General features: G+C 44.2%; 1 protein-coding gene and 1 pseudogene across 3 annotated transcripts; both read left to right on the top strand.

The window, feature by feature from the left end:
- The first annotated feature begins 146 nt into the window (after positions 1 to 146).
- btbd17b (BTB (POZ) domain containing 17b) lies at positions 147 to 4156 on the top strand. Of its 2 annotated transcripts, none has more exons than XM_084036259.1 (3): positions 147 to 527; positions 1825 to 2149; positions 2458 to 4156. In XM_084036259.1, exons 1-3 carry the CDS (start codon positions 440 to 442, stop codon positions 3530 to 3532), a joined length of 1488 nt encoding a protein of 495 aa, XP_083892385.1. In that variant the 5' UTR covers positions 147 to 439; the 3' UTR covers positions 3533 to 4156. The 2 variants fall into 2 exon arrangements, with proteins under 2 accessions (XP_083892385.1, XP_083892386.1); XM_084036260.1 differs by having other exon boundaries at positions 154 to 527; positions 1864 to 2149.
- A 475-nt stretch (positions 4157 to 4631) lies between these two features.
- LOC311030555 (dual specificity mitogen-activated protein kinase kinase 6-like) lies at positions 4632 to 11982 on the top strand (annotated as a pseudogene). The gene is made up of 12 exons (XR_014599365.1): positions 4632 to 4739; positions 8331 to 8400; positions 8631 to 8679; positions 8791 to 8904; positions 9168 to 9287; positions 9381 to 9497; positions 9660 to 9711; positions 9841 to 9968; positions 10448 to 10525; positions 11235 to 11374; positions 11610 to 11655; positions 11898 to 11982. The product of XR_014599365.1 is annotated as a dual specificity mitogen-activated protein kinase kinase 6-like (transcript).
- The last annotated feature ends 1097 nt before the right edge of the window (positions 11983 to 13079 follow it).

Raw genomic sequence — 13079 nt, 5'->3', positions numbered from 1 at the left:
AAACAACATTTTGCGGCCCAGAGATTTGCTGCATTCTGAGTGCCATTAAAACATGAAACCATGTTGATATTGATTAACAGCCACTGACTTTTAAATCAAAAAATATATATATTAAGCTGAGTCCATGGTTGGCCCGGTGCCGCTGATCAATGCCGTGTAACATCCAAAAGGGAGGAATTCAAAATCAAAGCTGTCGCTATAGCAACGCCCCTGCCAGATTCCACCAATCAATGGAGTCCGTGGGGTTGCGAGATGCGCCGGGGAAAGGCCGGCGTCCTCCATAAAGAGTGCGGGACGGGGAGCCGGGCGGCACACGCGGGGCAACACACCTCCGAGGCACAGCAGCAGGAAGAAGAAGAGTCAGGAGAAGAGTGGCACAGAGTCGGGGAAGAGAGGGCGAAAGGACAAAGGAAGAGAGGCAGGGAATAACTGAGAAGATATGGTTCGCTCATGTGGACAAGGGATCCCTGCCTGGGTCTATGTGGGCACCCTGCTCCTCTCGATCCACTATGCCACAGTTAGAGGAGGTAAGATAACTAACTGTTCAACTGTTTGCCATCATGCAGTCTCACCTTTGCATCTTTCGCTTAATGTCCTACATTGTAAGAGAAGCTTGTGTTGTTCTATTTCAGTCCAGCTTCCCCCATACTGTCAGTGGGTAGTAGGGCACAGCGTGAATGTGTGGCTCACACTGTGCCTCGGGGCAGGGGATGGGTATTTATCCATTCTACTTACCCTGTCCTCATCTATCTGTCTGGCGGGTGCAGGGAAAAGACAGACAAGTCCATTTGCTTGCCTGGCTTTGTACCGCCTCAGTAATATATTACAGTATAAGCGCAGAGGGAACGCCTTTCTTGCTCCTTCAAAGAAAATCTCACTTTGACTGATTTTTATAAACTATTCAAGGCCACATTCCTGTGCTGTCAGATTAGATTTCACATGAAATTCCTCCTGAGAACATACTCATCCTAATATACTGCGTGTAGAACCTTTTTAAGATCATGTTTTCAGCTTTTCTCAGTTTGAGCGGAAGATGCTCCGAAACACCCTTGAACTTTTTTTTTTTACTCATATTTTTTTTCTTTCAGAATCTGTAAAAGAAACGATAGCATGTACTTTTTCACCCAGTTGTGATGAATTTTGTGATTTTTCAACTGGCTGCGGCGGGCCAGAATAATTTGTAAAAACACACCCTCTCACACCGCGCTCATCTGGCTCAGGGTGCTGGCTGGCTAATTGGAAAAAGGTTACTTTGAAGTGGGGGCACTTGATTGTGGTAGAGATATGAGGACTGTGAGACATTCCAGGGAGCCGGCGTGCTCCCCCTGTGTCTCATTAAACCCTCAGTAATAGGCCAACAAGGATTCTGATGGCTGTGGCAGAATGGAAACAGCAGCTTGTCATGCTGAGTCTTTCATGTGGGATCCTCCAGCATGTGCCTCTTGTACTTGTGCATGAGAGCGGCCCGTACAAGCTGCCATCTGCAATGGCGCTGCAAACTCTTTTCTGGGCACCTGGTGATGAGGTTTTCTTAGTACGCCACCTGGCTTGTTCTCTATTAATTGAAATCAGAAGAATGGAGGGATGTGCAAGTCTGCTTTTTTCCCCCTGACACATATCAGTTGAGGTTTAGTCGAAGAGTGAGGGTGCGCTTCTCCAAGTTCTTGCTGTGTCAAATCGGATTTACATCATAGAACAAACTCTGCAGTGAAAGCCGAGTGACAATCAAAATCAAAAAATCTATCAAAAAACATAATTTAAATTCTACGGAAAAATTCCTCTGCATTTAAATATTGATGGTTGTTTTTTTCTCTCCTGTTAAAGTGCCGTTAGTCCAGCATCATGCGCTTTCTTTCCCCGCAGCTGCCCTGAAGCAGGAGGTTCCATTGGACAATGGGGCCACGTTGCTGAATCACTCTATGAGTTTGGTGCAGCGTATGGAGACCCTGCTGGCCCTCGGGAACGCCAGCGACGTCACTCTCCGCGTGCGCACCATCAACACGGACGAGGTGAAGGTGATCCAGGCCCACAGCCTGGTTCTCACTTTGCAGAGCGATGTGTTCGAGGAACTGCTGCTCACTCGCAACAACAGCGCCGTGGTTTTGAGGGAGACGGCCGAATGCGCGGCTGTCTTCGACAAGTTTGTCAGGTGAGAACGACTCCGGTTGCAATCGTTTCTCCAGAGTTAATCAGGTCTGATCAAAAGGGACCATTCAAGAAAGTGTGAAGCTACTTGAAGATACTATTGTATTGCCCACAAGTGGAAAGTTCCTCACCATTTTGCCTCTCTCCTTTGGAGAAGTGAGATGCTCCATTTTGTGCAATATTCTAAAATTACCCTTTTTTACACCGACCGCGTGGGTTTATCCGCTGACTCAGATGTGAGGAGAGAGAACAAGTAGTATGCCTTAAAAAAATAGTTTAGATGACTATCTCCGCTTTGTTTTTCTCCTGCAGGTATCTCTACTGTGGTGACATCTCAGTACGACTAGATCAGGCCATTTCCCTGCACAAGCTGGCCACCAAGTATCATGTGTGGGCTTTGCAACAGGGTCTGACCCAGTATATGACCCAACATCTGTCTAGTGATTCGCCCACAGGCCATGTGATTGGCTGGTACAACTATGCATTACAAACTGGGGACATGGTCCTGCGGGACAGCTGCCTGCAGTACCTGTCCTGGAACCTGTCTTCTGTGCTGCAGAGCGGGGAATGGGGCTCCATCAGTGAAGACCTGCTCCTCTCCTTGCTCCAGCGCTCTGACCTCATTCTGCAGAGTGAGCTGGAGCTCTACGAGGCCCTGGAGGCCTGGATTAACCAGAACCAACCTATCAGTTCGACAGTGGAAAGCGGCCTTAGGGCTGTTCGATACGGCATGATTCCCCCCCAGCACCTCTTCCGTCTTCAGAAGCAGTCCCCCCTCATGCAGAAGCATTACGAGTCCATCCGTGATCTACTATACCTAGCTTTCCAATTTCACTCCGCCTCACCTATCCAACTGGCCAAGTACTTTGATGTCAACTGCAGTATTTTCACTCCCCGCAACTACCTATCCACCTCCTGGGGTTCCCCTTGGGTCATCAACAACCCCACCCGTGATGACCGCAGCTTCAGCTTCCAGACCCAGCTCGGGCCCAGCGGCCACGACTCCAGCAAGAGAGTGACCTGGAACGCCCTATTCTCCCCTCGCTGGCTCCCACTCAGTGCCAGATCCACCTACACCGAGCTGGGCGCCATGCAGCCGACGCGCACAGACGGAGGTCGACCTCGCATCATTGTAACGCCAGCCACCTCTAGCCCAGACTTTGCTGGCGTGAGCTTCCAGAAGACGGTGATCGTGATGGCAAGGCAGCAAGGAAAAGTGGTGGTTCGCCACGTCTACAACTTCCACCAGAGTACAGAGGAGGCCGGGGATTTCCTGGTGGATGCCGACCTGCAGCGCCGCGTATCAGAGTACCTGATTGACAGCTCCCTCTATCTGCACGTTGTAATAAAACCTCTCTACCATACTCTCATCGTTGCCAAGAAGTAAAGGCAGGAATTTGGTGTGGCCTTATCATCATTTATGTGCCCTCCACCTTTTAGTCACATGCATATTACAAAGTAAACTCGTTTCATTACATCAGGTCTGTGACATCTCTATTTGGTGAGGAGGTACAATAAAGGACCCACAATTCAACTGCTCAGCTCTGATTATCACAATGATGATGGTTGGTTTGTCAGTATTTCATGTGTAGTAAGAATTAAAAAAAAAACACTGTACTGTATTTGATCAGGTAATCTATAGTCCGGCAGTTTGTTCCTTGAATTTATTAAATGGTTAATGTTGTTTGCATAGGTACTGTAGAAGTTTTGCTTTCAAATAAAAACACTCATACTATTCATGTTCACGCATTTCACTATTCAGTGAGATAGATTTTAGTCATCCTTTGGCATAAATTGATATTCTTGTTTGTTGTTGACATACAAAAATTATTATAATTGTGAATCAAAATACAATCCCATTATCTGTGTTCCTTTGTATACTGTAGTAGATTTACAAGAGAGCGAGTCCTTTGGTATTTTTTTTTCTTCTAATTTACTGTTGAACATGCATTTTATCTAGCTTTTAACTAAATTACACCAGTATGTGATTTTCATCCTGAAACAAAAATAATATCAATAAAAGAAAATAACAAAAAAAAGAGATGTCTGTTGGATTTGCAAAAATAAACTGTATTGAAGTTAAATGAATGTACGATCCTACTGTGGTTGAATATGTTTGATTAGCTGGTTACAAGTAGGCTAATTGAAGAAGATTCTCGCGTCATTGGCAGGCGGAGTGCTCCCTCAATACAAACTATACATCCCATGATGCTTTGCTCGAGGCAGGAAATACGTCATTACGTTGTTGGAACCTTCAGCTGTCAGACTTTGGCCACCCTAAAAGTGCAGGTTTTGTTAGCAAACTAACTCGAACTATACAAGCCGCGCCGACTTTATTCAAAGTTGTGCATTCATCTGTTAATCGATCTTTGGGCGCGCGAGCTGGTGATTGAAGCGCTAAGATTGCACGAGGGCTAACCGTTTAGTTTGAATCGCTGCTAGTTTTTTTTTTTTTTTTTTTTTTTGCACAAGCCAGCGATCCTGAGCGGGTGTAAGGCTAGATGCAGGGAGGGAGGGAGTAAAAAAAGGCAAAAGTCTTTGTGCTTCCCTTCCCCCTCATCAAAGCAAAGGGGAAATGTCTCTGTCTAAAGGAGGTAAGTGTTTTTTTCTCTCTCCCCTCCTCCCCCCCCCCCCTCCCCTTGTAAAACGAACGTGCATATGTATTTAAATATCGAGGTGCAGTTTGCGCGGAAGTGTTTTTAGCTAGCGATGTTTTGAGAAATGTAACCTTGCCAGGTGGAAAAGCTGCATGTATAAGAGGAGGAGAAAAAGAAGCTAGCCAGCATGTCTTTCCTGCTTTCTATCATTCTGCGAAGTCTCCGGGCACACTGCTGTCTGGAGGTATTCACCGCGGACTTTCCGATAGCGTCCTAAATTATATATAATGTTATTATTCCCATTCGAGCTAATGCTACAGTCGCTTCTTCGTTTAAGCTCCCGTGTTGTGGTTAGCTAACACCGTTTACGCGATCATAAAGGACTTTTTTTGTTTGTTTGTTGCCCCCACCCCCCCCCCCCCCCCTCGGCTGCGAATCACCGCGCTCGGATTAGTTCTCTCTTTAGGTAAAGTGAAGCACATTGGGACCACAGGTGTTTTTCCGGCCTCCTGACTCACCGCTGATCGATTGTGTTGCATCCGTTTGTTTTAGCGCAAACATGTTTTTTTTTTTAGCGCTGCGTCCGTGTATGTTTTTTTTTTTACCCCCCGGTGATGGAAATTCCTTTTATTTAAAAAAAACAAAAAAAACAGGCGGCGATAAGAAGGAATCATGGCGCGCGCGCGCACACACACGCACACACACACTTTGCTTCCGCCAGTCAGTCTGCCTGTTTGTGTAATCAATGTGCACTGTTGAATAAAATGCACACCTTGGAAAAATCAAGGTATTTCCTCTGCGTCACACACACGCACACACACAGCAGCATGATGATGATGATGGCGATGATGCATTTACATTTCAAGTTCACCGCCTGTGCTGTTACACAATCATACTAGCGTTACCATGGTCGGGAGTACACACCGCTTTGGGAGGGCCGTGTAGATTGGCTGGCTGCTGCTCAGGCAATCACAGCCTTTGGCCTACCATGGCATGTTTTGACTTGCAGCACCAATACCTAGTGCAGCCTCTCTTTTGTTGACACTTCGCTGTCTGCAAGCAGATACTGCATAGCTGCTACACAGGTTCCATGCTGTAATTATCGTGTGCACCAAAGCGGGGCCCGGTGTGACATTTTTTGTGTCTTTTTCTGGCCCACAAGGAGTTTTTTGTTGTTGTTTTTTTTCATGGTGAAGGGAGGAGTGGGTCTATGTGCATTGTAGGCTACTGCTGAGGCATGTTAGGGGATTGGGTTCTCCCTAACAGCACTGATATGGTTGTGTGGAAGATTATATGTGCATGAGTCATCCTTTTCTGTATATGGACCCGCTGTGAGGCGGGAGCTTCCTGTTGGTGACTCGCCATACAGCTATTGACACTTTGATCCCATGCACAATCCAGAAATTCTTGCTCACATTACTGCACTCTGGATAGCTTCCACTGGAACATCTTTCGGTTTCTAAGAATTGCTGGGTTTCCTCTAAAAGCACACCAACTCGCTGCCACTGGTGTGCAGTGGGTGGTCATGATGACCCTTACACTTGTCGGCAAAAACATTGATTTTAACACACAATGAGCAACATTTACTGTGACAAATACTTAAGCCTAATAAATCTCCTCCCATGTGAGGGAATGTGTGGTGGGGATTGTTTTTTAATACAACTTGTGCTATATTAAATACAAAACTATGTTTTGGTGCACATATAAGCATGAATACAAGCAACCTCCTGGAAGTATCTGGTATTTTTGCTGTGCTTTGATTGTAGCTGATGATGTCATAGCACTATTGTGTCCTAGGCTCAGTTTGAGGACCAGACAGGTCTTTCGGGCAGAAGGCTGTTGTGGAGCTGGCCTCCGTTAGCCCTAACGGGGACAGAGAGAAAGAAGCAGGCCAAGTGAAGTGACCTCATATTTCCCAAAGTGTCCTGACAGTTGTTGTGTTTTAAGCGGATGTGTCCAGTCTGACTGGCTGTGAGTCATATCCCACCCGAACACTCCCGAGCAACAGGGTCACAGCACACACGCCACACACTGCTACCTGAGAGCTGCTAGTATTTCAAGCCCATTAATATTTCACTGTAAATATGTCTAACCATAACTCAGTCCTAATTGAAACAAACAAAAAAAGTAGTATTTTTTTTCTATATATCTCTAAAAGCTTGGTAAGTTTTTAACTGCACCGCCATGTTCGCATGCAACACTAATTTTGGGCGACACTAATTTTGGTCTGTGAACAAAAGGCTTTCTTATTTGTCAGGTCATTGGGAGGTTTTGAATGTGCATACTTGATCCCACACAGAGGAAACACAATATCTATTTTTGACTGAGCATGTGTGAGTAAATCACACTTCAATCTCTCCCTACCACATGAGTAGCGTAGTCTGTCCAGACACTGGAGGCCTATTTTAGGGCTCCACCACAAACTGGACCTATCTGACATATCATTGGAAGGCCGTCGAATCTAAAAAATCTTTATAAAACTTCACTTCCCTTCCAGCTTAAATCGAGCAAGGAGGGGTTTACCCAATCATACTTCCTCCACACTGGAGTATTGTGAGTCATTCAATTGCAAACACAACCTCACAGCAATAACGAGAGCTGTTGGCATTTGTTCCAGAGTGAAGGTGCTTATGCATTAAACCAGTTTCTCTGAACTGGTGTAGTATAATTGCGCAGCCCGGCCCAAGCCAGTGTGCAGCAGAGTAAGAACAGGAAATAACCAGACGGGTCTAAAATGTTTCTCGTCATATCCCAGTGGGTGCATTTTTGTCTTAAGTCCTAGCACACGCAGATAAAGGTCAACGAAAAAAGGGTGCCGTTTTTCCCCCCCGACGACCTTGCAACAAGAGGGAACATGCTGAGCTGTGTCAAGAAAAGTTGAGTGGTTTTTCCTGCATTGCTTCTCGTAGGCCCGGTAGCTGTGTCATTCTGGCAAGGACTCACAGCCTCTTGTGGGAAGTCCCAGAGGCTGCTGGTAAACGGTGTTTATGAATGGACTGCTGTCACTGATTTAACACAGAATGGTCCCAGAGCTGCACAGTTTACAACACCGTACTACAGATATATTAAAAAAAAATGTAAACTAATCTAGATAGGAGGGGAAAAAAGAGACAAAACACATTGATAGATTCAATAGCACATATCATAACAGTAAAAAATCCTTCCACAGAACCCCCATCCTTTCCATTTGAGTCATCATACCAATGTCGATTAGTCATTTAGTCCACCTTCTCCCTGTTGCAGGGCCTCAGCTTCAAGTACACCTAATCTCCAGATAGATAATTTTCTGCGGATTGTGTCGGGGGCAACTGGAAATTGGTTGTAACCTTGAAAAAAATACTCCTTAGTACCAAAATAGAATAAAATCCCCAATAGCCCAATCTGGATATATTAAAACAACTCGTGCTGTTGTGGGAAACCTCCGCTCGAAACATAAGAGTCTGTGGATGTGAAGTCCATTTCGTTGTTTTCTACGAAACACTGCTTATCATACCAGCTTGTGGTTGCAGTTAAATACAGCCTTCTTCCTCAATGTGCGTCTGTCACAGTGCTGAGGTGGTAATTGTTTTCTGATTTCTTGTCTCCAAGGGAAGAAGAAGAACCCTGGGCTGAAGCTGGCCAAAGAAGTCTTTGCACAGCCCGCACCAGCAGCAGCAGCGTAAGTCTCGGGTAGTAACTAACTACAGCCAAGTCCAGTATTTGCTCATTGCAGCTATGTGTATCAGTGTATATGTTGCCCAACATAAAGAAATGCACAAACTTAATCGTATAAATTGTGCTAATAAACATGCACGATTTTCTCTTATAGTGGGACTTTTCCATTACTGAGCACCATGACGTTAAAAGTGACCGCACACTGTTGCTTATGCTTAAATGTTCTCCTTGCAGGCCCCCTCGAGATCTCGACTCGAAAGCTTGCGTTACAATTGGAGATCAGGTGAAGTTGGCTCTGCGTTCCTCTGAAACGTGCCGTTCAGTTTGTTTGGGGGTTTTCTTTGCCGCCCTGAACGCCTACATCAATGTTTCATTTCTGCCTCTTCCTGTCCAGAACTTTGTGGTGAAGGCCGATGACTTGGAGCAGATCGAAGAGCTGGGCCGGGGAGCATACGGGGTCGTGGACAAGATGAAACATGTGCCCAGTGGTGTTATCATGGCTGTCAAGGTGGGCTGCTACTCGGGTTCCCTGAACTGTAAATGCACCATGCTTTTTAAAATAGCACCGTGACTCAGAGATGTATTCAACATATGAGCTCAGCTTGTAGACATTTGGATGAGATGTATCGGATATATGACATGGTATATGTTTGGGAGGGGGGGTTAGGACACCGGACATTATTTGATTTAAAATATATCTGCCTTCTGGTGACAACTGCACCCCAATGTGTGATTTATTTATTTATTTGTCATTTTTGTCTGCTTCCCCAGAGGATTCGTGCCACTGTCAACACTCTGGAGCAGAAGAGACTTCTGATGGACCTGGACATTTCCATGAGGACAGTGGACTGCTTCTTCACTGTGACCTTCTATGGCGCCCTCTTCAGAGAGGTGAATAAACTGACCTGTATGATTAGTATCGACTCCTGCGTATGTGATGTTGAGTGTCTGTGATTATCTTGTTTCTCCTTTTGTTTTCATCAGGGGGATGTTTGGATCTGTATGGAGCTGATGGACACGTCTCTGGATAAGTTCTACAAGAAAGTTATTGAGAAAGGCAAAAACATTCCCGAGGACATCTTGGGAAAGATCACAGTAGCAGTACGTCCTGTCTCATATTTGATTTCATTATAGCTATCACAAAGATATTGTTACATTTAGTTGATATTTTCTTTATATTGTTTTATTGATCATCTTCAGCTCAAGGTCTTGAGGATATTTCTTGAGGAATTCAGCCTTTTCTTTCATTTTCTCCCTCCACAGATTGTCAAGGCATTAGAACATCTGCACAGTAACCTGTCGGTGATACATAGAGGTAATCTTTAGAGATCAGCAGCATCATCATCATGTATACAGTGTTCAGTTTCCTGTTGATGATTATCAATGCTGCTTTGCTTTGTTCTCTTTTCATCATTTTGTCGCAAATGCCTCTCTCTCTCTCCAGATGTGAAGCCCTCCAATGTTCTGATCAATACTGAGGGCCAAGTGAAAATGTGCGACTTTGGCATCAGTGGCCACCTGGTGGACTCTGTGGCTAAAACAATGGATGCAGGCTGCAAGCCCTACATGGCGGTAAGAGACTCCTGCTACCAGCTAGTGGAGATTTAAGGAAAGGATTCTCTAGAAAGAAGGAGAAAGTGTCATCGTTTAAAATCCCTTTAAACACATATACCTTTAAAGGCCAATGCTGACAGAATTGATCCCTTGGGATTACTTACGCCATGATTTTTAACGGCAACAATTTTACCGTGAAGGTGTTTAGGCTCACAAAACCAGTGCGTTAATTTAAATCCTCTGTAAAAACATTTTACCCAAAAGTTATGTTGAGCAAATCTGTCCCCAATACTTAATCTCATCTTCACGTGACTTTAATCCATGATTTTGAAATGGCTGTTGTCAGTTTGTATTTAGTGTCATGGTTCTTTTTTTCTGTGTATTTGTCTATAGAATTATAGATATTCCAAAAAAATTTAAGTTTAATTGTTTATGATTATTGTTGGAATTAGTTTCAGATAGTGGTGGTAATCGGTTGTTAATAATTTTAATTTCAGCCTGAGCGGATCAACCCTGACCTCAACCAGAAAGGTTACAGTGTCAAATCGGACATATGGAGTCTTGGTATCACGATGGTGAGTAGGTTGGGTTGTGTCGCTGCTATAAGCTTATTTGTGATATCAATAAAATGTGCTAGATTATGGCTAGCTATATTTATTTTGAGGGAATATCATTTGAAGATGGCGGTTTTGTTTTTATGTCACACTTGACAAACATACAGCTCAGGGTTCTCTCTGCACAATAATGAATAAGTTCCACTTGGAACCCAAACGTTGGCTTCAAATCAATTATTAGTTGTGTTTTTTCCATCCATTCATTCAACCTTATTGTTCAACTCACCCAAGAATTCTGGGAATACTGCAGTGTAGTTAAATCAAACAATAGTCTTAATCTGATAACTCATCAGGTCATTTATGGGGGTTTTTTTTGTTTGTTTTTTTGTCAAAAGAGACCTGAGTAGAGGTAACCCATATTTCCACACAGCGCTAATGCTGAGTCATGGTGTCCGTTGGCAGTTTTGATACCTGCGCGATGCTGATGCCAGATCAGTAGTAGTCCAGTCAGTTGTTGTATAACAATGACATGACTGGTATGACAGAATTTACTCATAAGTGTACATAATAATATGAAATCCACACATTTTAGACGTATTGGAGAAGTTTTTTTACAGAGTAAATCTGAATCGTCACAGTTGTTTAGGTTGACGTTCAATACTACTCACGCAGCATTATCCACCATTGCACTGCAGTCATGTAATTTACAATTCTTGTCTCCGTCTTCTAGATTGAGCTGGCCATTTTGAAATTCCCCTACGACTCATGGGGCACCCCCTTCCAGCAGCTCAAACAGGTGGTGGATGAGCCGTCCCCACAGTTGCCAGCCGACCGTTTCTCCCCAGAGTTTGTAGATTTCATCTCCCAGTGGTGAGTCTCTCTCGCAAATGTGTTTTTCTTCCAAAAAGACGGAAATAAAAAGTGTCACGTGGACCCAGCAGGGGTCAGTGTTTACCGAAAGGTGTCATCAGTACAGTACTGGAGCTGATGTGTATGTGACTTCCCTGTCCTGTTGATGTGTTTTTACATGAAGTTGTAATATATTTATATTTCGGTATTTTCAACTTTTTCCTCACTTTCACCTTTTATCTCTCTGTTTTTGCAGTTTAAGAAAGAAGCCAAACGAGAGACCAGCTTATACAGAATTAATGGTTAGTAGTCTTAAGATTATTTTCCTATTACCCCTAAACAACATGACTAACAAATATTGTTATGCCTTGCGCTACCTCGTCCACTTTGCCACCACAAACGTCACCGTCGTAATGATTAGTGTGATTCTGATTCTTGCTTTTGTCCACTAGAGGCCAGACTCAGCCAGTAAATTTACGGATGTGTGTATTTAACAAGTAACTACGTCATGTAAGAACATATTCCTTTGTGTTTTTCCTTGTAGCAACATCCATTTCTCACCGTGCATGACTCCAAAGATACAGACGTGGCCAGTTTTGTCAAGGTCATCCTGGATGACTGATCGGGCACCCTCCAGGCCCCGGGGCCATCAGGTTAGACGGGTCCTCTCAGCAAACGAACCAATGGCCCATCTTTTCTCTTTTTTTTTTCTCCTTCTTGTTTTTTTTTTTTTTTTTTTTTTAACTCACTGGAATGACAGACTCTCTTGCACCCAGACACAACAGGGGGTGACCCAAAGACTAACCGCAGCCCAGCAGCACTGGAGTGTGAGAGTGGTGGTAATATGAACTTGCACGGCCAAAAAAAACCAACTGGAGAGATTTAATTTGCTCCTTCAAGCTTCCTGTGTGTGTGCAGTTATTCAACGTGGCAAATATGAACTGAACCAGATTTGTGTTTTTTTTTTTTTTTTTTTTTTTTTGGTAATTTTTTTTTTGTTCTTTTTATCTCTCTGTCTCTCTCTCTCATTCTCTTTCTCTCTCTCTCTCTCTTCAAAACGGACAGAGCCAGCCATCATTTCTTTGTGACACATATTGTATGAATACCTTGAATTTCATCTGCAAAACCAACAGTTAATGTGTATGTCGTCGTGTATTGAAAGCTATATTTGCATATGTGTTTGTATGTTTTCTCATTATACAGAGTTTTGATACTGTATATTGTCGACAAGTGTGAATTTTACCGAACGAGGGCCTTATTTTGTCAGATTGCATCAGGTGAACAGTTCAACCTGGCTCTGCCCCGAGGGGATTGGTCGGTGCCGGGGCCCGCGCTTGTTTTGCGGGGCCGGGCCGCCGGAGGCTCCGGAGCTGAGATGAACCGCGTAAGAAAATGTCAAAGGTCACATTCTGTACGTGAGGAGTCGCAAGTCATGTCTAGATCTCTTGGCAGCGTGAGGCAGGAATGTAAAGCGTCCCATATCATCTGATCCGATGGTGATCCAAGCCCTTCATGCAGTGACCCCCTTCGTGCTTGTTTCTTTCTTTTCTTGGGTATTAACGAGCCGGCTTCAGCGCTGCCATTGTTACTACGTGGAAGTATTCAGGGGTTGCCGAATCAAGCTCGCAGCTTTACCTCCTTTCTGTGTGCCATTTTGCAAATCGTTCTCATCAATTACTGCATTTATTGTGTTTTCATTTTTTCTTTTTTTTTTGACTTTGTTCTG

The sequence above is a fragment of the Eutrigla gurnardus genome (assembly GCF_963514095.1).
Source record: "Eutrigla gurnardus genome assembly, chromosome: 20".
NCBI classification, from domain to species: domain Eukaryota; kingdom Metazoa; phylum Chordata; class Actinopteri; order Perciformes; family Triglidae; genus Eutrigla; species Eutrigla gurnardus.
The sequence above is the reverse complement of the archived record's forward strand: the minus strand, read 5'-3'. Positions and strand labels throughout refer to the sequence as shown.

What these genes read in the sequence shown, in the direction of transcription:
- btbd17b (XM_084036259.1), top strand. Translation starts at nt 440, where the DNA reads ATGGTTCGCTCATGTGGACAAGGGATCCCTGCCTGGGTCTATGTGGGC. An exon ending in CTATGCCACAGTTAGAGGAG is followed by an intron (nt 528 to 1,824) that starts GTAAGATAACTA and finishes CTCCTGTTAAAG; the next exon opens with TGCCGTTAGTCCAGCATCAT. An exon ending in GTCTTCGACAAGTTTGTCAG is followed by an intron (nt 2,150 to 2,457) that starts GTGAGAACGACT and finishes TTTCTCCTGCAG; the next exon opens with GTATCTCTACTGTGGTGACA.